We start from the raw sequence: 22,225 nt of genomic DNA, 5'->3' as shown, positions 1-22,225 counted from the left end.
AGGTCATTACCCTTCATCATTTACATAAACCAAAGGTGGACTTGTCGGTCATTGTTGGCCGTCACCCGAGTACCAACACTGCATAGTGACCTCTCAAATGAGCAATCACATTACACATCGCTCACCCCTGACTCCAGAACACAGTTGTATAAACCGAGTGAAAGATTGATTTAATAATTTAAAATGTAATTTCAAACACGTATTAAGAGTCCTCTGCAGTGATCACATTTGCAGAGGTGCTTCCCCTGAAGTCCCGGATAACTGAAGTGTCAAAACCAGAACTAAATGTATTTTTTTTCACACGAGCATACCATATCACCACCTCTATATTCCGTAAACAAACGTGGTGCAAAATTGTAAATCAGCTGGGCTTGCTTGTTGGGCTTTGTGATATTGGGGGAGAAAACATGAAAAAAGATGTTTTATTGTAGCTGTCATTTCTCTTATCGCTTTCATAAAAGGGCCAGCAATGGCTGCAATGGAAGGAGAAAATAATCCGCATCCAAGACGAATAATACTCGCTGCACAAGTGGCATACGATGGTTTGCATTACTTTACAAAAGCATCCCAACATTACTACGGAGATATTTTAGAAATGTTTTTGTTAATTTCCCTGTAATTATATAATCGCCGCATTATCATTAAGGATATACCATTAAATTAAATTCCCCCAAAAAAATCCGTTATATAATGCGCCTTGAAATATTTCGAAATGGCCACAGAAAATACAATGTAGTTCATGTTTTTCACAACAGTACTATACTATACAATATCACCCTCTAGTGGAGGTTCGTTTAGATTTGTGACTGCATTCCATGTTAAATGAATAACTTATAAACACGCTTATGTTATTATCTGGAGTAAACGGGAAAAATCTAACTCATCAGACATGTTTTATTACATACTGCATTGCACACAGGTCAAATGCCAAAACCTGACATGCACACACGTTTTCTTTCAACACTTCAATAAATATTTTCAACAAATGAACATTTTACAAAATTTGTATTGTAAAAAATCAGGGTCATATAAATAACACACTCGATTTAACAAACAAACACTTAATTTTGAAAGCACTCACCCATTCACAGCAAACGTGATTTAAAAAAAAACACAGCAGGAACACCGGGACCAGTAATCATCATCACAATAACAGCACATCACTAACTTTCCAAAATCATAATTCGCAAGAATTACACTTGCTGCTAACCTTTTGGTGCAACTTATGAATGCATCACTTAAAAGCTTGTCTGTAATGCCCGCTCATGCGCACATTCCAATTAACAGGTTTTTGAAATTACAATAGGGCTCCAGAGGCACGCGACTGCATAGAAATAATGTAAATTATAATTGGTTAATTAAGTAAAAAGTGCCTGTCATCCGGAGTGGTAAAGATCATGTGATTCATGTCATTTTCGCTTAAGTTGTTTACATCAATGACATTGGAACACGGGAAAATGTTGTCAGAAAGTGAAATTCTAATTTAGCTAATGCCACATGTGCATATCTAAATATTTATAAAAATGGATGCTCTGGTTTATTTAAGGCAGCATTAAGCTCATGTAAATATTGATTAATTTCACTATAATGCACCCACGAGTTGCCTTCTAACTTTTGTTCATTTGCGCGCGTTACAGGTTGCGTAATTGTTACTTTGATTGCAATATTTTCACAAGAGTTGATACACCAATTCAAAACTTTTGTGCATGGTGAAGAACTCTGAGAACAAAAGTATGCGCTGTACCCTGGAAATCCAAATTACAGTTGTGTTGTTACATGATTACATTTATTTTGGAGGTACATTGTAGAATATCCTCTATGTTTTGACAAAAATGTAGTCTACACATACTGCGCTGTGTAAACAATGATTTTTTTTCCCCACACATCCGCATTGTATTATACAAATAATTTCTGTACAGCAGGATCATAAAAATGAAAAACTTTTTAGCACCTGTTATTGACATAATGGCGTTCTCATGGATACCGATTAAATTGCCACGTTTCATTGTAATGGTAGATTTTTTTGCGTGAAGTAAATTCAAGCCAACACAGCCAACCCGCAAACCCATTGTTAGCTCATTAATCTAGCAATGTGTACAGCACACGCATTTATCAGGAAAGTTCAAGTAAATACGCTGAGGGTTCATTTCACCCTTGCTTGTGTTTGTAGCAAAAACGCCTCCAGGAGATAATTGTTCCCGGCCCGGCAGATGTGGATGCAACAAAGACGTGCAGCTTATTTGTATGCTGTGCCTCCCCGCCTGGCATATCTGGCTGTGCACGTACTGTATGCAGACACGAGTCTCTTACAAAACGGGATCGCTTTAAATTACTTGCACAACCCACACACATCTATGTTTCATGGATTCACATATTTACACTTTTTTTCATTACAAAAATAGAAGTTTGAATACAAAATACTGTATAATCATAAGTTTGACGCAAACGTGACAATAAAAATATAAGTGCTTCGAGCATTATTTCATTTCTTCCGGACTTTTTGCTTCGAAGGTTGTTTTTCTTTAAGTGGCGACAATTTCAAATCCGGTGACGGCTTCCTATCTTGGCCACCTGTACAAAAACGCAGGTGATGTGTTACAAATGAGCACTGCTCCGTTGCATTGCATTTTTTCTAGACAAATCTAAATTTTGCACGAAATCAGGATTAAACCTAATATGCATGCCTTCCCCAATAAATATATTTTCTTCCATGAGCAGCATTCTGTTTGAAAATAAATCACGATCGATAATTATAACAATTGCTACATTTCGTATTTGCTTCATTCTTAGAGCACGAAGGCATGTTTCAGGTGGATGCCATCGACCAGTAGTGGGCAGTGCTGCTGTGGTTTGACTAATTTAGATAATTTTCAGGGATCTTGAAAATGTTGCAAATTTGGACTGTTATACTGGCACAAAGCACCTAGCGCTTGTGAAAAAGCACGTATCTTTGGTTAATACAGCCGTAGTATTAGTACACCTGCTCAAACCGTGAACCTCTGGAACGAGAGGCAAACGTGCTACCGCTTGGCCATGAAACAAACAATTCACGTAACAAGCTGAAATATTGCATGAGAAAACAAGGTCAGTTGCCAAGAGCGCAACCTGCGTAGTCTGTCAGAGCCGAGCTGCTCAGAAAGCTTCCCCCCTCGTGCAAAGAGGACAGTGCCGACAGTCTTGATGCGCGGAGGGATGCATCAAATTCCTGTTCCTGCAGAACCAAGGGGGGAGGGAACAAAGCTACCGATATAAACTCACGCCATGTCAACTATTCATTGCTTCCATAATTACTATAGTTTGTAATGGTCCAAGCTTTAAAAAAATAAAGATTGATAATGTAAAACAAATATTAGTGTTTTCGGCCAATAGCGATATGCCCATAGCATATTATGTATGTAAAAGGATGTAAACATTTCCTATAGCTTAAAATAAAATAGGAAGAGCAGGCAGTTAGCTAAGCAGACGTGCAGCGGTTAGTCGGTACCCGGTACTCTTCGACCTTGCGTTTTGACTCATCCAACTGGTGCTGCAGAAAACCCAGAGACTCTCGATACTTGGAGTATCGCTCCTGAATTCTGTTCTGCTCTTGGTGAGATTCCTGGTTGAACAAACATATACGGTGAGAAAGCCTGCTCAATTCAGGGCATAAGACTGAATGATCTATTCTAACACAACACTCCAAAAGTCAATCACATACTTCCAAGTCCTTGAGTCCCTCAAGAACTTCCAGTTTCTCTGGAACAGACTCCAAGTGATCCAATGCTACCCGTGTACTCTGATAAAAAAATATATTTGACAAGAAACAAACAGAAAGGCAAAATTTGAAAGCAGATCATTTTAAACGTCTTTCAAATATGGCAGTTGTTTTTATAGGTTGTGATAAAAGTACTCACGATTTCCAGATCTGCTATTCGATCCTGTGAATACGACAGAATACAATGGTCAGAGAACTTGTGCTAAAGTGTTGTGCATATTAAATTAAATGTATCTGTTATAAGTTAAAAGTAATCTTGACAATCACCTGTAGAACACGGACTTCTTCATCCCTTTTTCTGTTTTTGTCCAATAGATCTTAAAAGAGGAATTTACACACTTCACTTATTTGATGGACAGAATCACAGAAAGTACTGCAGTTATTATTTGTTGCAGGTTTGATAAAATGAGTGTGAGAAAACGAATGGCCTAAGTTGCACCATAAGACTCTCAACCACCTACTGTCAAAAACGTTATCCTACAGATGTGCAAGACAGGGTGTTTTAAGAGCATTATAACCACATTACATCCATTTTCGGGAGGGTGGGAGGCGAAAAACTGGCGATAAATTTTGAACGCAAGGTGCCGGGACAACGTGCGCTGGCATGATCTGTTCATTAACACCTGCCGCCCCCCCCGTACCTCTTTTCTCTCGGTGGATCTCGGCGAGTAATTTCTCTTGCTTGGTGAGCTGCTCCATGTAGAGCTGCCGCTCGGAATCTTTACCCTGGGCCGCCCCCCTCAGCTGTTCGCGCACTTGCTGGAACTGCCGCCGGAGACGCTGCTCCTTTTCCATGTGTTCCGCCAGCTCCTCCCGCACCCACTGCAGCTTGGCCTACGCCCACAAAAAGCCGTATGAGCAGCGACTTTGGTAAGTACGGATATGACGTAATGAAATTTAACTGATGGGAGAGTGACATGGGAGTAATCTTAAGTACTGTTTTAATTGCAATATAAACCGTTACAACCAAAGGAACCCACAAGTACAAGTCGTAACATGAGACAAACATTGCTAATACAACACGACTCACCTTCATTTCTGCTGACCACCTATGGGGGTCTCTTGGTAGTTCATCATGTTTTGCCAATACCTGCGTGCATAAATAAAACAAATAAGACCAGCTTATGATTGATCCTCAAAAGTTACAATTCAACTATCTAAAAATGGGAAGTGTTTACAGATTTAACATTTCAAATTGTATCAAACATGTGTGCAATATGACAATGATGCCATATCTATTCCATGTAATAAGGTGTAGGCCCTGTGGTTTACTTGCTCACACCACTGCTGGGAGAAGAGTCTCCACTCGCAAGAATTTGAGAGCACCTCTGGATCGTATTTGGCCTGCTCTTCCACTCTAGCCAAATGTCTTAGAAGAGATGGAAGTACCTCACCACATGTAACGTCCTAATCGAATACCTGCAGTGAACCGAATTATACTGCTGGGTGGGGGATTTAAGAAACCTGCCCACCGTTCCAACTGCCGCACCGGGAGATTGAATGGATTCTGCCGAGCTTTGGATTGCAAGTCGAGTTATCTCCTCCGTCTCTATATATAATACGCTCGTGTTTTTTTTTAGTTTATTTTGTTTTCATTTGTTTTGTTTAACCTTAGCAGCGTCCTTGGAGACGATTTCACAAAGGGCCACAATCTCTTTGCCGACAGCACCCAGGACGGACTCGAGTTCGGTCTCCAATCCGGCAACCCGCTCGCCCAGACGGCACGTCTCCTCCTCCAGCTGCTGCTCACGCTCCCCACGGCTGGCCGCCAGCTCGCTCTGCCGAGCAAAATTGGCACGCACGCACAGATCACACATGCGCACACACAAGCAATCCCCCCCCAATCCACACCGGCGTCAAGACACCAACGAGTGAATGGAGCTGGCGCACAGGGACATAACACATTAATCACAGACAACGCAGCAACAGTTTTGCGCTTTGTAGGTTCATTTTAATACATGTCGCCATTCAATGGCTGCCATTCCAGACAAATTGAAAACACGTATTCACAATAAATGTCTGCATTAAACACAGGCATGAAACGGACCTTCTTCTCCAGGTCCTGGCGCACAGTCTGGTATTTGCGACGAAAACGAGAAAGCTCTTCCTCACGCTGGCCGAGCTCCGAGGTCAGACGGTCGCACTCCACCTTCATCTTGTCCATCCGTGTGCGCACAGACTTGGCGGAACTCTTTTCCCCCACAAGCTCTGCCTGAGATGAAAGAAATACGTTACTGAAAAATGACTGACACACAAAAAGACAAACGGCTGCAGCGCTGACGTAAAAATCGGGCCTGACCGAGTAGTAGCCTTGTGGTTGGTCAGCATGTTCGGCATCAAGTCAAATTGTACAACGCAGACAGTGGGATTCCCAAAGCAAACTGATACTTTGTAGCATTATGATGGAGAAAAAAAAGTGTTAATAGACAAAGAGAGGCATTTCTAATAGACGCTGCGCTTGACAGATGATAAATGTGCACCTTGAGGCTCTCAATGTGGTTTTCCAGCTGGGCAAGCTCCTGCCTGTAGGCATGCGCTGCCTTCTGGGTGCTGGCCTCATGCTGGGTGGCAGCCACTTGTGCCTCAATCCTCAGCTCCTCAGCCTCACGGTGGTGCGCGTCCCTCTCCAGTGCAAGTTGGCGCTCAAGCTGCGTGACCTCAGCCTGCGCTTTTGCCGTCTCCTCCCGAGACTCCACCAGCCGTGTGCGGAGCTCCTTGCCCAGACGTTCCTCCTCAGTCAACCTAGAGCATTGGGTCGGAAACCGTTTCCTTACCGAAGGCTGAATAGGAATTTGCAATATTTGTATCCATTTACCGCATGTTAAACCCCAGTCACTTCTGTCACTGCTGGAGGCCCTTGCAGTGATGTAAGTGACTAAACTTAGAAGTGACAAAACTTATAAATGCGGTGTTGATCATCAGCCACAATCAATTCACTGGTGAATGAAGATTTAACCAAGCTGTTTTCTCACAATTATGCAATATAAAATACATCGTTGCCAAGTCCAAAATATTCCCTTCTAGTACCCAATTAGTGCAGCCAAGATACTTGTATTGATGAATAAATAGCGCTCAAAGCGACAGGCTATATGACGTGCAGCTACATGCTGTATCTGGCCCATGGGCCATAGGTTCCCCACGCCTGACTGAAAACAACGTAAAATTCACAAGCAATAAAATGTATTTTATCAGGTATTATTGCTTTCAACTGCAAAATCAGGTGGATGTCACTAAAGGTTATATCACTTGTGTTTAATGCCTTCAGAAAGAAAAAAAGCAATGCCAATTCTCAAATGTTAACACAGTTTAATGTGAAGACCATTTCATGCCATATCAATTTGAAACCATAACAGTGGGTGTCGGACAAAATCCATATTTAAAGTATATTTCACGACGAGTTCAATGTCTCACCATCCCGAAATCTTTCGGAAATGCTTTCAAAAGGCAGTTTTCTCACCTGGTCGCAATCTCTGCTCGCTGCAAGCCCTGATCGCGGAGCTCCTTCTGTAGCTGCAGCGAGGCCTGGCGGTCGCGCTCGTGCTGTGAGCTCAGCACAGCAACCTCCTCCTCGAGACGCCGATTCTCCTCCCGGAGCTGCTCTGCCTGCAAGCCTCGGCGCTGTGTCTCCACGTCCAGCCTCTCCGTCCGCTCACGAGAATCGCCCAGCTCGCGCTCCAATTCCGAACGCAGTAGGCGCAGCTCTCCCAGGTCAGAGTCCTCAAAACCAGAATATAATGTAAAAGGTACAGGTGCAACCCTGCAATTCCTTACTCATGGCACTGCTGACAGAAGGGTCTCTCCAATAGTGGGAGCTCTAGAGAGCCCCTCTCGAGGGATATTTTGTCTACTCTTCCATGCTGGCCACCACACTTTACTCCATCTGCTGATGGACTGTGGTGTACCCAGATGGGAGATCAAACCAACTGCCTTTGGGTTGCAAATCCAGTGTAACAACCATTACACCCCATGGCGGAATCTCCAAAACCAGGATGCAGCATAAATAATTTAAACTTTGTCAAATGGTGGTTTTGTGTTTTTCTTTATAGATTTGTTTGGCGTTTTGTAATATTAATTTCAAACCAGGTCTTCATTGAAAGAGAATCCTGGTCTAATGGGTTCTTATGAAATGATTCAGATCTACCTTCTTTCATGTGCACAGTGCAAGTGAAAGAAAACATGCAACAAGAAACAGGTTTTTAACAATGTTCAGAGGAATGTAATCATCGCAATTTTAGCCGATTAGTTATGTTCATCACGCACACAACATGTCTCATAGCTGACCAATCACCTTGCGGCGGATGATTTCCTCCTGCTGGGCTCGTTTGGCCAGCACATCGTCCAGCTCCCGCTTGAGTCCGTCCACTCTCTGCGACCCGGTCACCAACTGCGAGCGAAGGGCTTCACTTTCCTTCTCCAGCTGCCCGCCCTTTTCTGTGGCGCGTGTCACAACCTCCTTCTGCTTGTCCAGCTCGCGCTCCAAAGACCGGCACTTTCCCTTCCACTGGCGCAGAGACTCCTGCGCTTTCTGCCTCAGCTCGTCACGACGCCGCTCCGCCTCGGACAGCTGTTGGTCCGTCTGGCGAAGCTGCACCTGATGGCCCTCGATGTCCCGGGACAATTCCTCAGCATGAACCTCAGCCCGCCGCCTCAAGCGTTCGCACGCCTCATACTGGCCTTGCAGCTGCTTCAGCTGCTCCAGCATGCGCAGAGTGTGTCTCTCGCGCTTGTCCACATCGGCCGACAGCAGCTGCCAAAGCGTACAATGTAATATAACTCAGGATTGTAAATTTTAATATAAAGTGTTCTGTTAAGTTGTAAAAAAAATTGTACGAGCCAACACATATTTAGAGATATTAAACTTGGAAAGCTCTTACATTGACAAGTAAATTTGCACACATCAACCTACACTAAGTTGCATGAGAACTTTAATGTAGACGTTACAACCAGTTTAATCATATATCATATCAAAGTACATGACTTTTTTTTTACTGGACCAGAATAATTTACCTCTACATGAGCCGTGAGCTTTGCAATCTCTTTCTCTTTCTTCTGCAGAGCATGTTTTAATTCATCCATCTCAGTGAGTACAGCACTGCGATTAAGTTGTGCTTTCAGTTCCAAAACTTGTCGCTCCAGATCCTTTTTCTCCCTCTCCACTTGGATATCCAACACAAAGAATAATTCAAAAATATAGCCTGTTAGGAGGTGCATTCTACAATCGCATGCACGCACATCTTTTAGTATATAAATTGACCAATTAAAAAGCACATTTCACATATGGGCAAAAGACATTCATGAACAAAGCCACCATATGGAAATTTCCTCTCGGAGCCCATTGCTCAAGTGGAGACAAAAAAGGAATTACCAGCCCGGAGCGAGCTCGTGTCTTCCTCTTCGGTTCGGCGAACCTTTTGCAAGGACACTTGGGAAATCTGGTGCTGCAACCCTGCCCTCTCCTCCTCGGCTCGTCGCAGCTGCAAGCGCAGCTCATCAATCTGAAGCCAGGCAAGGCACAACCACCGACGCAAGATAATAAAACTTCCACATTCTTACGGACACTGTTTTTAAAGATAACATTTATCTTGTTTTTCAAGTACAAAACGGTTTCTTTACAATAGTATTAGTTCAGGTAAACATGTTGGGGCTCTTCATTTATTACTCTGAATATAAAGCCAAACTGCATTCTATTGCATCATCAAACAAACCTGTTGGAAGAGGGCATCTCGGCCACCCTCTGACTGATCCAACTTGCGACGCAACCGCTCAAGGTCTTGCTCAAGCTTTAGAGAGATACATTGCAAATGTTAAAAACACTACGTCGACAATATAACATTCTTCATAAGATTGATTTAGGATTCAAAGAGCCATATGCTTACTTGAAGTTTTTCAGACTCAGTCTTGAGCATCTTGGTCTTCAATAGCGACTCGGCTTCAGATTTGGCTTCTTTTTTTAAGAGTACCTGCCAGCCAGCACAGCACAACATATTTAACATTTTCATTGCAGTAATGTACATATGCACAAAAAATGGGAACGTGCATTACTGTGTTAACATATTTATTCCTAAAACAAATGCATGAACTTGTCCAGCGAAGCAGCACAGGATTATTTCAAAATACAGTCTGAAATGGGTTTACAATAAACTACTTAAGGTAAATCCATGCCTCCTGTAGACTTGATGACAATTGCCCAATTTGGTCCTGCTTGCGCTCCATCATCTCCCTCTCTATTCGCATCTCCCGTTCCATCTCCTGGAGCCGGCGTTCCACACGATCGGAGCTCTGCAAATTCCCACGAGGTAACAAAGTGAGCATTTCACCAAACAAATACCACACTATCTACCAATTAACCCAAGTACAAGTTTACATATGGGGCATGCCAAAAATATAACTAAACCGTTAAATGATCTAAAAAAGTGTCAAGTGTTACATTTTTATGTTGAATTATCAGAAACTCAAATGTGTAGTATACTTACACAGCTCCCTGTTGCAGCATGAAAGCAAAATGACAGTATTCAGTAAATTTAGTTTGTCTATATTTAACCACCGTGTGCACAATTACACACAAATGTGCATTTACACATATTAAGTTACTAAAGACTTGAATTAAAGTATCTACATTGTTTAAGTGGATACATGATTGACAGAACATACACCATCTCTGCTCCTTGAATCATGCAGGCTCTCCGAAAGGTCCTGCATAGCTCGCCTGGTATCAACCTCTACCCTGAAAAAGGGGTTCACGCACAGGAAAATAAAATCAGTGTGAAATGTGACCCAAAAATTCACCTTCAGTGTTGTGTTCCCATCTTGTGCAAGTGGTCTGAAAATACATTGCACATTGGTTTTATAACGCCATAATAAATAGCTAAATAAATAGCTCTCTGGGGTCCTTTCGAGTTGTGTTAGACGTGCGAGTTATTGCGCACGTCTGACATTTCGCTCCTCGAGCTTGGGAGCTTCGTCAGGTATCAAATAAAAATTCAGTTTATTTCCGTTCCCCAGTTTATAAAGAACCTTCCAGCACACGGAGTAAAGTCTGTTATCGTGCCGTGTAACACACGGTACAACCCAAAAACACATCAGAGAGCTATATAGCACAACCGCGAAAACCTACGCAGTAGTACCATAATAAATTACCAAACTTGCAAAAATTTAATCAGAAATAGTTATCATTTGTCAAAAAATCTGTACCTGTTTCGACGATCTATTTCCCTGTCCAAATCATCACCAATCCGCATTTGGTCGCTCGTGAGATCTCGTAAAGACTGGTGTACTCTGTGCAACTAAATGAGAAATAACAAAATGAGACGAAAGATGAGTTTACATATTTCAAAAATTTTATGTTCTTAATATATTCTACTTTTTTGTTATCATTATTTTCATAATAAACCATCAATTACTAAAGTATGGAATTGATAATCAAATCCAGGTCAACTTAAGTAGATGTTGAACGTTCAAACTGCACAGTGGATTCAAATGTGATTGGTCAGCTTCAGCCATATTAAACAACAAGAGGCAGGGCTTATCAGTTACCGCATAGTACTTTAAAACAAAGACGCGCGTGCAGGGCAGGATTTTTACCATTAGACATTTCAATGTATGGCACCAATCATTTTTGTTTTCGTTTTTCTGCGTGCAATTATGATATCAATAGAAACGAAATTAAATGCCCTAAACATGCTCTCCGATGTGTTTGAGTTGTACTGCATGTTGTTCGGCAAGAAGCTCCGAGCACTTGGGAGTGAAATGTCGGACATCGTGCCGGCAACATGTGGTACAACCCAAAAACACATCAAACACATACACCACAACTGCAGACACACACAGTAGAAACCCAAAAAAGGATTCATTAGCCTCAATGAGTGGAAGCCAAAGCACACACCTGGCTTCGAGGGATGGCCTCATCTGCAAACCGCACGACAGATCTTGATCTCCTGTGTCGTGTGGGACTACCATAATTCCTGAGTGGCGAGGTGGGCCGATACTGCCGGCCTTCTGAAGAACATTACAAATATTTACATAAACAGTGAGGCTTTTTTTATCAATGCATAATACCTGCTCTGAAATAGGATTTAGAAACATGGTCATTAACAAGTACACAAAAAAGCATGGATGCTTGCTTGAAATTACATTGATAAACAGAAAGCAGAACACAAATATTAGAGGATATACACATGTAAACGACAACATTGAAACTTTCAAGAAATTTCAAGAAAAGAAAAGTAAGCGGGCTTCGGCAAAACATGTCACTAGAAGAGAGGGCAGATGGCCAAGAATAATGACAGAGTGGCAGTCAAGGAACGGAACACATCCAGAAGAAGAGATGAACCAATGAAATCAGCTCGTGTACATGTGCTTGTTGGATTATTACATCGCAAGATCATGAGAGATGGCAGCAGCTTGTAGAGGTCTTCATCCAGCATTGGACTGACCAAGGCTGATGACGAAGTGAGTATAGGTCCATGAAATAGATGTATTTCAACGCAATAATGAATATTGCAGGTCTTTTACCCCTGCTGTTGGTGTCATCCAGATCACTCGCATGAAGAGAATGCAGTGTAGATGCCCCCCGTACTCCTGCACTCCGACTCAGTCTCTGGCTTCTCAGATCCTCCAATGACTCTTCTAGATTGTCGCGCAACTAAATGTTGGAACACAACATTATATGTGTGGGTGCGGATGCAAGTATTCACAATAAAATGTTCATTAATAAAAGATATGACAAGACATACCTTTTTAATAAACTGTTTGAGCAAAGAGTTGGGAGCAAATTTAAACTCACTCTAGACATAGCTTCTGTTTGGTCGCCTGTGTAGTCCCTGTATTGGCCCAGCAGGCTGTCCACACTTCGAAGATTACGATTTGTATCCTAAAAAGCAGAAATTTTCTAAAGTTATTTACTAAAATATAAAATCCTGCCATAATCAAAACACCGAACAAAATCTTCATACAATTTTTATGTTTTTGTTTTAAAAGCTAATTAGTGTAATGATAAAAAGTAAATCCATAACTGATCTATACAAAGAAGCATAACTCAAGCAAAAACAGTATTTTAATATATGAAGCTTGCCTGTGATTTTATTTCAATTTTTTTTCTCTTTACACGATAGGTCAAAAGTGTCTCCCTCCAATTCCCCAACAACTTTCAAATGAGATTTAACTCATCAACCTCAAGTCATTAATTGTTAATGGAGTATATTATATGCAAAGTTTATGGTGGCCTGGTATAGAACTGATGGTAGAACATAGGCATGTAAGAATTCACCCACCACTTGATTTTTGTTATATATATAAATGTTTACATATTTTTCCCAATTGTGCAATCAGCATCATCATTAGAGGAAAAAGGCTTTAGGAACCCTCACAGAGCAGTGGAATAACGCCTTATTAAGAAAAGTTCTGCATGGAAGGAAAAAAACATTTCAAATGACACTAGGGGGCAGCACTTTCCTACTTGCTATTTTCAATTCAGCTGTAATTTTGCCTTGGACATGGCCTGGATTTGAACACAACTTTATCAGCTCAGCGGTCTGACCTGAGCCACCTCCATTCAAAGATCAATTTGTTATCTTGTATTATCTTGTATGTTCGATCTGATTTGCCCTTAACATTTGTATAATTATCATAAATTTTACGTGCACAATTCGATGCATGTTGCGAGTGGAAATTAATCGATGGATCGTTCGCCGTTTAGAAAACCTGCAAGCTGCTGGCGAGAGTGTTGATCTTGCGGGCGATGCCATCTCCGGCACCCGGGTGGCGCCTCGTGTGCCGGCGGCCATCTCGAGGAGGTGGGGCGCCTTGTTGCAGGTCGCTGCTCTCCGACTCTCCCGATGAGTCATCCATTTACGCTCTCCATGTGCCGCTCACTCCTTCATGCAGCCCTGCCTGCTACTTAAAGTCACACATGTACGCGAGTCAGAAAATGTTAAGAGTCATTTCTATATCGTCAACCATGATCATCATCAGCCATGAGCAAACCATGGCTGATAATAAAAGCCGTTTCAATCTCTTACGATCCTGCAATAGAATATATTTTTGTTAACACATTTAACCAAGCTGGTCAGTGCTAGTTGGTGAAGTGAGCACATTTTGTCTCGCCTCTTACTGAATACTTGATTGGTATGGGTGCCCCTATCCAATATATCTCCTCAGATCTCCAAGGCTCTCAGAATTATTCACAAACATCAAGGCAGTGCCCCATTTAGGTCGTCTTTCTACAACCCTTTGCCAATTTAACACGGGATCTCGTCGCAGTGTCAGGATTGTTTGACCATACTTCACCACTTTGGCTATTATAGATCGAAAGTTAGGGGCTCAGCACTGGTTCAGATATCACTCGCCAACAATGTTATCCATGACCTGGAATCATACCCTGGTGACTTTTTACTTTTTAAAACTTATGAATTGGGAAAAATCAGATACTTCATTGTGACCTAGCCAATCAAAGTGCAGTGATTGTATTACCTTTAGTTTTAGATGTATTAATGTTTTGTATCGCAATACAATAATTTCTGAGAATATGGTAGATGAAACGTGTCAAGATAATGTCTACCAACTTGCATAATGCGCTCAGGCTAATGAAAATTGGTCTCCAGATATATAATCGTATTTCAACTGCAATGCACAGTGAAGCGAACTTTTCGAATTCCCACGCAGTGTCAAGCGCATTACAAACTTTCACGCCGCTAATCGACACATCAACCTCTCAGCCACAAGACGGCGCTATAACAGGAAGTAAACGATGTAGCACCGCCCCAACGGCTTAACACTCCACACCAAGACTAATTGAGTGGGCACTTTTAATGCATTCCAAGAATAATTCTAAGTACACTGCCCTGCCAAATTGCACTATAAAACGTAATATTACTTTGTGTATTTCGAACCCATGTGCTTGTGTTTTTCCTAGATCTCTCGTGGAATCTCTCTTCTCAATGAGCTGATACATGACTTATATTGTATAGGGTGATCCATGTCTTGTAACCCCCATTTAAATTCTCTAAGACTTAATAAAAAAAATTAATGTTTATTTAAGCCATAAATGAATGTGCAAAGGAAAAAAGGGGAAGGGGTCAATTATTTGGGGGGGGGGGGGGGTCACAATACATCTGTATCACCCTGGACAAGTACTGTATAAAGCATCCGCTCACCATTCGCCCAATTCATTGGGACCAAAGCGGAACCCAGTGGGCACTCGTGTCGACACTAGCCCACAACAGTTCCTCTTTAAGCTCAACGTGACAATACAGTACAGTGGATGTATCGTACAAAGTAACACAACTACATTCCGACCATTCTCAATCCCCCAAATGGATGAAGTTTACCCACGCCATGTAGATCGTGGGGGGGGGGGTCAATGTTTACCTTGCTTCACCACGTTGGTCAGTGTGAAGAGTGGGTGGGATGGGGGAGGGTTAGGACCGGTGTCTCATATCACCTACCACTCGTGCATCTGTTTTTAGAGCTAAAAACTCGTAAGGCATATATGTATGCACTATAAGTATCATGTGCATTTTAAGCGTGTGGATATGTACACAGTGTACGATATGAAGGTGCTGTAAAGACGTCGACATGAATTGTAATCGAGACGACTAACATGAGTTGTTATACTCTTAGGTTTTTTCGGTAAAGTCACGTAGTTAAAAATAAATAATTAAAATAATAGAAATAAAAAATATTTCTATTATAATAAAAATATTTCTATTATTTATTATTACTTATTTTTACTACGTGACTTTACCAAAAAAACCTAAGCGTATGAATCCTTGCAGTCACGAAAGCTTCAAATCTAGAATGAGTTGTTATCTTAACCCCACCCCAACCACCACCTTCACCGACGCCCAAGTGACGGAGACCCTTTAAACGGTAGATTGACTAAAGGGTCATAAAGTAATTACGTGTAATAATTTACAAACTTTCGATTTAAAGCTTTCGTGACTGCAGGGATTCATATTCTTGGTTCTTTCGGTAAAGTCACATAGAAGGAAAATAATAAAATAATAATAAATAAAATTGTAAATTAATTTAAAAAATACAATAAAATTCTCACGACGTTTTTATTGCAACACAAGCAATAATCATCATAACATGATGATTGTTTGTGTTACCGAAATAACCAATAATATTAATTTACCAACTCTCTGTGTACAGCGTACCCAGTCTCACCACACAACAGCTCGCTCTTACACAAACATTTAAAGTTTATATATAATCAGCGTGAACACTAACAACGCTGTCATATTATAACAACAATAAAGTTTGCAAAAAAAATTACGGGGAATGAGTTGGCAACTCGTCTCCACGCCTCAGATTATAAACAATTGATAATACAATCGAATTCGTGGACACTTTAACGAGTAGTGTAACGTATTAACTTACCATTAAGTTAGCTGAAGCATAAGATAATTTATACTCTTAGGTTTATTCGGTAAAGTCACGCAATTATTATTTTTATTATTATTATTTATTTTTTACCGACGTGACTTTACCGAAAAAAAACCTAAGAGTATGGATCATTGCAGTCACGAAAGCTTCAAATCTAGAAAGATGATTAATGTGGAGGCAAAATCGATTCACTTAAATCATCTCCACATAAATCATCTTATTAATCATCTTATGCTTCAGCTAACTTACCAGTAAGTTAGTTGAAGCACAAGTTAGCTGAAGCATAAGTTAGCAAAAGCACAAGATGATTCATGTGGAGCCAAAATCGATTCACATAAATCATAAGTTAGCTGAAGCATAAGATGATTAATGTGGATCCAAAATCGATTCGACAACTTCGCCTTCACAGCACTCGCCGACACTTTAATATCGACGCCTTGCGTTGCCGGCGAATGAATGAATGAATGACCGAATGGCCAAATACACGCGAACGAATTACCTAGAGAATTTGACGGCTCCACCGCAGCGAACGAACTAAAGTGGACAAGTTCGTTCCGAATCACGAATTATGAGTGCCGACGTGAGACGGATCAACACTCACCCCTCTCCACGGCACCCCGCCACTGCAAACCGCGACGGCTCAACAAGCGAGAGTTTGACGAGAATTACAAAACAAAATATAAACCCCAACGACGATTGAATGAAAGCGTGCGGCGACTCCCCGTGAGCGAGGCAGGCGGCTGGGGAGTGCACGCGGGTTGACGGCGTCTACGAGGCGGCTTGAAATGGCCGCCGTTGGCAGGCGAAGGACCCCGCGACCCCCACCCCCCAACCCCCCCTGAGCCCCCACCCCCCAGCCCAGGGGGTGGCCTCGGCGCTGCCGCTGCGTTTCGCGGGCGCATTGCCCGCGAAACCCCCCACCCACACACCCCCACCCACACACCCCATAAACCCCCCCCCACCCACACACCCCAAACCCCCCCCGAACCCCCCCACCGAACCCCCCCACCGAAACCCCCTCCTCACCCCCCCCCACCCCCCCCGAAACCCCCCCACCCACACACCCCCCCCACCCAGCGTGGTGGAACCCAGCCCAGCCCTCGCCCACAACGAAACTTGCAAAGCAAATAGCAACACGCGCGCTCGCGCAAATAATAAAAACCCATATTCACTCGGTGTTTATCCATAATAGAGGGGGGGGGGTTTGGGGGGGGTTAGATCGCGTAAGTAGATACGTGTCGGTGTTTAGATAGCCAATGCTATGATTCACATGTGTTGTGTGTGGGTTTTTTTATGTGTGTTCAGCCACGTGATTGTTTTATTACACCAAAATATTTGTAATTTGGTCATTATTTTGGTTGGTGTCATGTACTTAGGCCCCCCATACATTGTCAACGTTGAGCTGTGCATGTGAATGGTTGAACCCGTTGGCATTTCTTAACCCCCCCTTAAGTGCCTACAATATTGCAGATCAATTCAGACCGTATTGGTCATCCCGTGCCCTTATACATCTCAAAGTTCCATCACAAGTGAGAAACACAAATGGACAAAAAATTTGCCCGCATTGAAACGGCTGTACGCTGTATGGACCTGAAAACTAAATTTCCCTGTACAAGAATACGGCTAAACCGTATGGGTTGACAGGTATGGCTTGGCCCAATGTTGGGCTTTACGTTCCACGTTTAACTGGGAGCACAATTTTTGTAACAAAAAAACTCAGTGTATCTGTGTATGTATGTTGAACTTATAAAGCACCTTACCAAGCCAACCGTGCTAATCGGCGACGTTTCAAGCAATGGTCCTTCATATCACCTTGTCGATGAGAACTCTATTTTCGAGTTCGCGACCTGACGAAGCTCAAAGCAGGTTGAGCGGAATGTGTTATTGATGTTAAATCCAGCCACGAAAAGTCTTATGCCAAAGGTGAGCTGCTGAGCAGAATTCGATCAATACTTTGTCATGTATAAATAATATCATCGTAAATATTCGGCAAATACGGCCTTAAAAACAGACTTTTTAAGGCGACTGTTATTGCCGAAGTGACTTTTTGGTTATATGTGCACCACTTCCAACTCCGTATCACCACATAATGTGCTATAATTAGTATTGTATAATACCAGTTACGCTTTTGCGAATCGATTAATGTCGTGATCCATCTGTTTTTTTATTTTAAATTGTGGGTAAATGTCGTGGCCACTAGTGTTTGCAGTGGTCATATTTTAAATCAAAAGTTCAGGTGTACCAACGTACAATCCGCAGAACACGATAAAATTAGAGACATTATCGTAGGATTCTAATCCACAACCCACTCTCTTACTTCCAAAAAGAATCAACATCTGGAGATTCAAATGACATTCACTGGTGGCCGCTACAATGTTTTTGTCCAAGAGAATGACCGAAGCAGCGTCAGTAAATGCATGCTGGTCATCCGTTTATCCACGGACAATTTATCCAACAGTGATCTCCGGGAAAGACGTAATTTTTCCCAATTATCCTCATCAGAAAAAAATTGTGAATGCCGCACACCAACTCTGCATATAACCCAGGCACATTAATTCATTAGGCCGTCATGTTTTTCCAAAACTCTCGTCGGTTAAGTACAATAAATTCACCAGCATTGGAGCGACACCAAAGGTCAACAAAATAAGCTGACAAAGCAACGCTGGTTACTGGAACTGCGTGCATAATTGCACATTTAAGTTTTTTTTTTATACAATTTAAACAAGCAACCTATATAGTTTATATACCACCTAAATTGTAGCACATTCCTAATTTAGTTCGTGTCAAAAATAAACCAAAATACAAGACGTGCTTTTTTTTTTAGGAGAAAACTGGTATTTACTGCTCAGTGGAGCAGTGCAGTCTGACATTTTAAAGGTTAAATCACAACTTAAGTCCATTCCTCAACCCTAGTTTAGCTCAAAACGGAGAGGCGACTGCAAACATTCCAACCCCCCCCCTCCCGAAATCTCAACTTCATTTAGGCTTTCCTGGATAAAGAACCACTCGCGAAATAACCGCTTACCTCCCCCATGCACAGCACCACTCTCCATACCTGTCCACGCATTCATCGCTTTCGTCACCTGGGAGACGCGTCCCCGCTTATGGATTTGGACAAGATGCCACTTGCAAACCTCGTGTTGACTGAAGAGATGCAGCTCTGAAGAGCCTCGTAAGAATTTACATCATGCATTTGATAACTCCCCGTTGTAAATAATCATTAAAATATGAACGGGTTTGGTATTTAAACGTGCTTCGCAAGTCCTTATCGATCATGTATTATGGGTGTACATTTTTTCCCCGAGTGACAAACACAATTTGGGCCGCATTTTAACGGAGCAAAGCCGAAAAAACATCATACACCGAAACACACTTCGCACATTGTAATATGTAACACCATTTACCATTACACATTGAATTTACATTCTGGATAGCTAATTTTACATAAACCGTTTACCAACTGCACAAAATGGTTTCTGAACTTACCCAAGCGTTCTGCTCAATAACATAAAATACCCCAGGGACTTGATTTATAAAGCCAGATTGTTTTTGATAGCACACTGCTCCTTTTGCTTTCAGCTATCCCCTCATAATGACCGCACTCACTCCTTGGATCACATGCAAGATCATCTGACGTGCAGAAAAAACTCCCGAGTTACAATGCGTTGATGTAAAAGACACTTTTGAGTAACATTACATTTTATGGGAAAATTCCACAATATACCGCACATCATTGTGAAAAGGGCATTTTACTGAACGGTCCTTTTAATTCTACCCATTCAATAACTGAAGTTTTGGACTTGTTTCCACCAGACGTGCATTAAATTCAAGGGATAAGTGCAATTCTTGAAACAATTCAGGGGGTGTGTGACCACGTTTCGCCATACTCATGAGTGTAAGTTGGCAAGGGTGACAGGCCAGTTCAGTTTTCACTTGCAAACTGATGTTAGCCTTGGTTGGGAGTCAAACCTCAGGCTGAAATTTTCACATTGCGGGCCCCGCTTACTGCATCACCATTCACGCCAACTTTAATTTACGGGAGACCAAGTACAAAAACAACATAGCAGAAATGAATATCAAAACAGACAATGATGTCGATGAATATAGGAATAATTGTAAATGTTTATTCGTAAAGAATTTCATAAATTGTAAAGAAATTTAGCCTACCAACCCTTTGTCCATCAATGCAAATTTTATATAAACCACATACAGCTTTCACGTTTCACACTTCACCCAACAAAATGCAACATAAAATGAAGGTACATAAAGCTGCAGTGCACATATTGCATTTCAACATTTAAAACAGCGCATTGCAAATGCCACAATTAGCAATCCAACATTAAATTATCACACTAGGAAACACCAAAACATGCAAACTTGTACTGTAATAAGGAGTTCATCTGCATATTTATGTCAGATCATTACAGCGTATACCTGTAACAACTAATAAAACAGCGGTCAATGAAAAAGTACACCATTTAATTAACCATTATCTACAATGCTTTTGGAACCAGATGTCAACTTATTTCTTCACTACAAAGTGAGAGTTTTGAAAGAGTTCGTCTTCAACACAATAGGTTAATAAGCACAACATTTTCATGACGCCTGCTTGATTTATTGCCGTTGTAGAAAAAGACAGGATATATCAAGTTTCTGATCAAGTACATACCACATAAAACAGTAAATTCTCAAGTGTGTGTAAGTTGTGATGCCATAATGTCAATCAGGATTTTCACACTAATCACACAACACCCATGAGTCATGATATACTGTACACAAACCCTGTCTTGGTCAACAGTGCAGGCAAGCAATGAAAATGCAAATACTGAACTACAACCAAACAGACGAATGTAACACCATCTGTAAAATGTGAACAACTGCAACTGTTAATATATTTTTTTTGACATGTGCCACGTAAGATCTGGCTGCTTATTTAAGCAGTGCTAAGGCACTTGGGAATATATTGCTTATAAACAGCACAATTGCACTTGTAGGTACAGAAAAAAGGCAATATCATAATATGATTTCTGACTCGATTTTAAAATACTTTCATGCACACAAGTAAAATACTAACACAGTATTTTAACTGTTTTTAAAACAAAGTTTAACTTATATAAATTCAACATTAAACATTCAAATAATGATATTCTATTACGTAAAATATCTCATTTATATAAAACATTTAACAGCTTAAATGAACAAGTTATACTATTTACATGATTAAATGAAAACTTCCCAAAGGGGTTCATGATGAGCAATATTAGCATCCTCACCATGCAAGATCACTCATTTGCTATAGTTACATATTTTATGGATAACAGTACTACAGAATTAAAGCCTGTGCTTATCTTTGTGATTAAAATTTACGCACATGCTAAAATAGCTAATATATTTATAAATGATTTTCACTAAGCTCTTTCAAAAAAGTTAACAATTACAAAAAACCTATTGACGACCACAATCCCATCAATTTCAGGAGGAAAAAAAACCAAACCTTTTCAGTTTGCGGGGAAAAAACACCAAATTTAACAACTAATGTCAACAGCCTATAGTATACATTGGTAATTAAGATATTACAAAATCATTTAGTGTGCCACATTAATGTATCCATCTTCCGTTAATCCTACAGACATCCAAGCTCATTTCACAGCTGCATGACTAAAATGGTACCATCTTCTCTGCAAAACTGCACATGCAGTCAGTTTCAAGCAGTTTAACAACAAGGTAATGCTGAATGGAATCCTGGGATTGGACTACCAAGTTGGCTCATCGAACATGGAATTGGCATCGAGGCAATTTATATAAGCCTTGCGAGAATCAAATACGTGTATGAATTCAATTACCACTCCGCATCACCGGTGGCTCTGGAAAACACAAAATCCCTACCATTGAGGTTCATGATGCCATCTTTCAGGTGGAACTTCCATTTGTTTTTGCTCCGGTGAATCTGTCCCAATAAAAAAAAGAGATAATTTAGGACATTGTTTTACATCTATTGAAGACTAATTTAGTTTCCCCAAATACAATACTGCAAAAGTAATGTCTTAAAATGACTTGTTAAAATATACAACTGCTCAATCTGCCAAT

General features: G+C 41.2%; 2 protein-coding genes across 9 annotated transcripts in view; both read right to left on the bottom strand.

The window, feature by feature from the left end:
• Positions 1–876: 876 nt before the first annotated feature.
• On the bottom strand, positions 877–16,925 carry CEP128 (centrosomal protein 128). Of its 8 annotated transcripts, none has more exons than XM_078610182.1 (25): positions 16,740–16,925; positions 13,454–13,648; positions 12,537–12,623; positions 12,266–12,395; positions 11,637–11,749; positions 10,946–11,037; positions 10,406–10,478; positions 9,917–10,033; positions 9,631–9,714; positions 9,460–9,534; positions 9,120–9,249; positions 8,762–8,910; positions 8,043–8,501; positions 7,212–7,471; positions 6,235–6,496; positions 5,802–5,966; positions 5,365–5,532; positions 4,785–4,844; positions 4,396–4,588; positions 4,022–4,071; positions 3,894–3,917; positions 3,698–3,775; positions 3,485–3,598; positions 3,106–3,211; positions 877–2,571 (listed from the first exon to the last, which is right to left on the bottom strand). In XM_078610182.1, the coding sequence occupies exons 2-25, from the start codon at positions 13,598–13,600 to the stop codon at positions 2,483–2,485; spliced, it is 3,225 nt and encodes a 1,074-aa protein (XP_078466308.1). In that variant the 5' UTR covers positions 13,601–13,648; positions 16,740–16,925; the 3' UTR covers positions 877–2,482. The 8 variants fall into 8 exon arrangements, with proteins under 8 accessions (XP_078466308.1, XP_078466312.1, XP_078466307.1 ...); XM_078610186.1 differs by lacking the exon at positions 10,406–10,478 and adding an exon at positions 10,541–10,574 and having other exon boundaries at positions 13,454–13,645; XM_078610181.1 differs by having other exon boundaries at positions 13,454–13,645.
• Positions 16,926–20,242: 3,317 nt separating this feature from the next.
• LOC144729839 (stonin-2-like) overlaps positions 20,243–22,225 on the bottom strand; it is a 50,533-nt gene continuing 48,550 nt past the window's right edge. Inside the window, exon 16 of the mRNA XM_078610355.1 lies at positions 20,243–22,085. Coding sequence (XP_078466481.1) covers positions 21,978–22,085 — 108 coding nt within the window. The 3' untranslated portion in view covers positions 20,243–21,977. The remainder of the gene's footprint in view (positions 22,086–22,225) is intronic.

The sequence above is a fragment of the Lampetra planeri genome, chromosome 33 (genome assembly GCF_965212315.1).
Source record: "Lampetra planeri chromosome 33, kcLamPlan1.2.h2, whole genome shotgun sequence".
NCBI lineage: Eukaryota > Metazoa > Chordata > Hyperoartia > Petromyzontiformes > Petromyzontidae > Lampetra > Lampetra planeri.
The sequence above is the reverse complement of the archived record's forward strand: the minus strand, read 5'-3'. Positions and strand labels throughout refer to the sequence as shown.

Bases quoted from the DNA above. Each gene is read 5' to 3' on its own strand.
- CEP128 (XM_078610182.1), bottom strand. From the start codon at position 13,600: ATGGATGACTCATCGGGAGAGTCGGAGAGCAGCGACCTGCAACAAGGC. The intron at 12,624-13,453 runs GTTTTCTAAACG...TCTGCTTTTTAG, and splicing joins CTCTCGCCAGCAGCTTGCAG to GATACAAATCGTAATCTTCG. The intron at 8,911-9,119 runs GTAATTCCTTTT...TGGATATCCAAG, and splicing joins CACGAGCTCGCTCCGGGCTG to TGGAGAGGGAGAAAAAGGAT.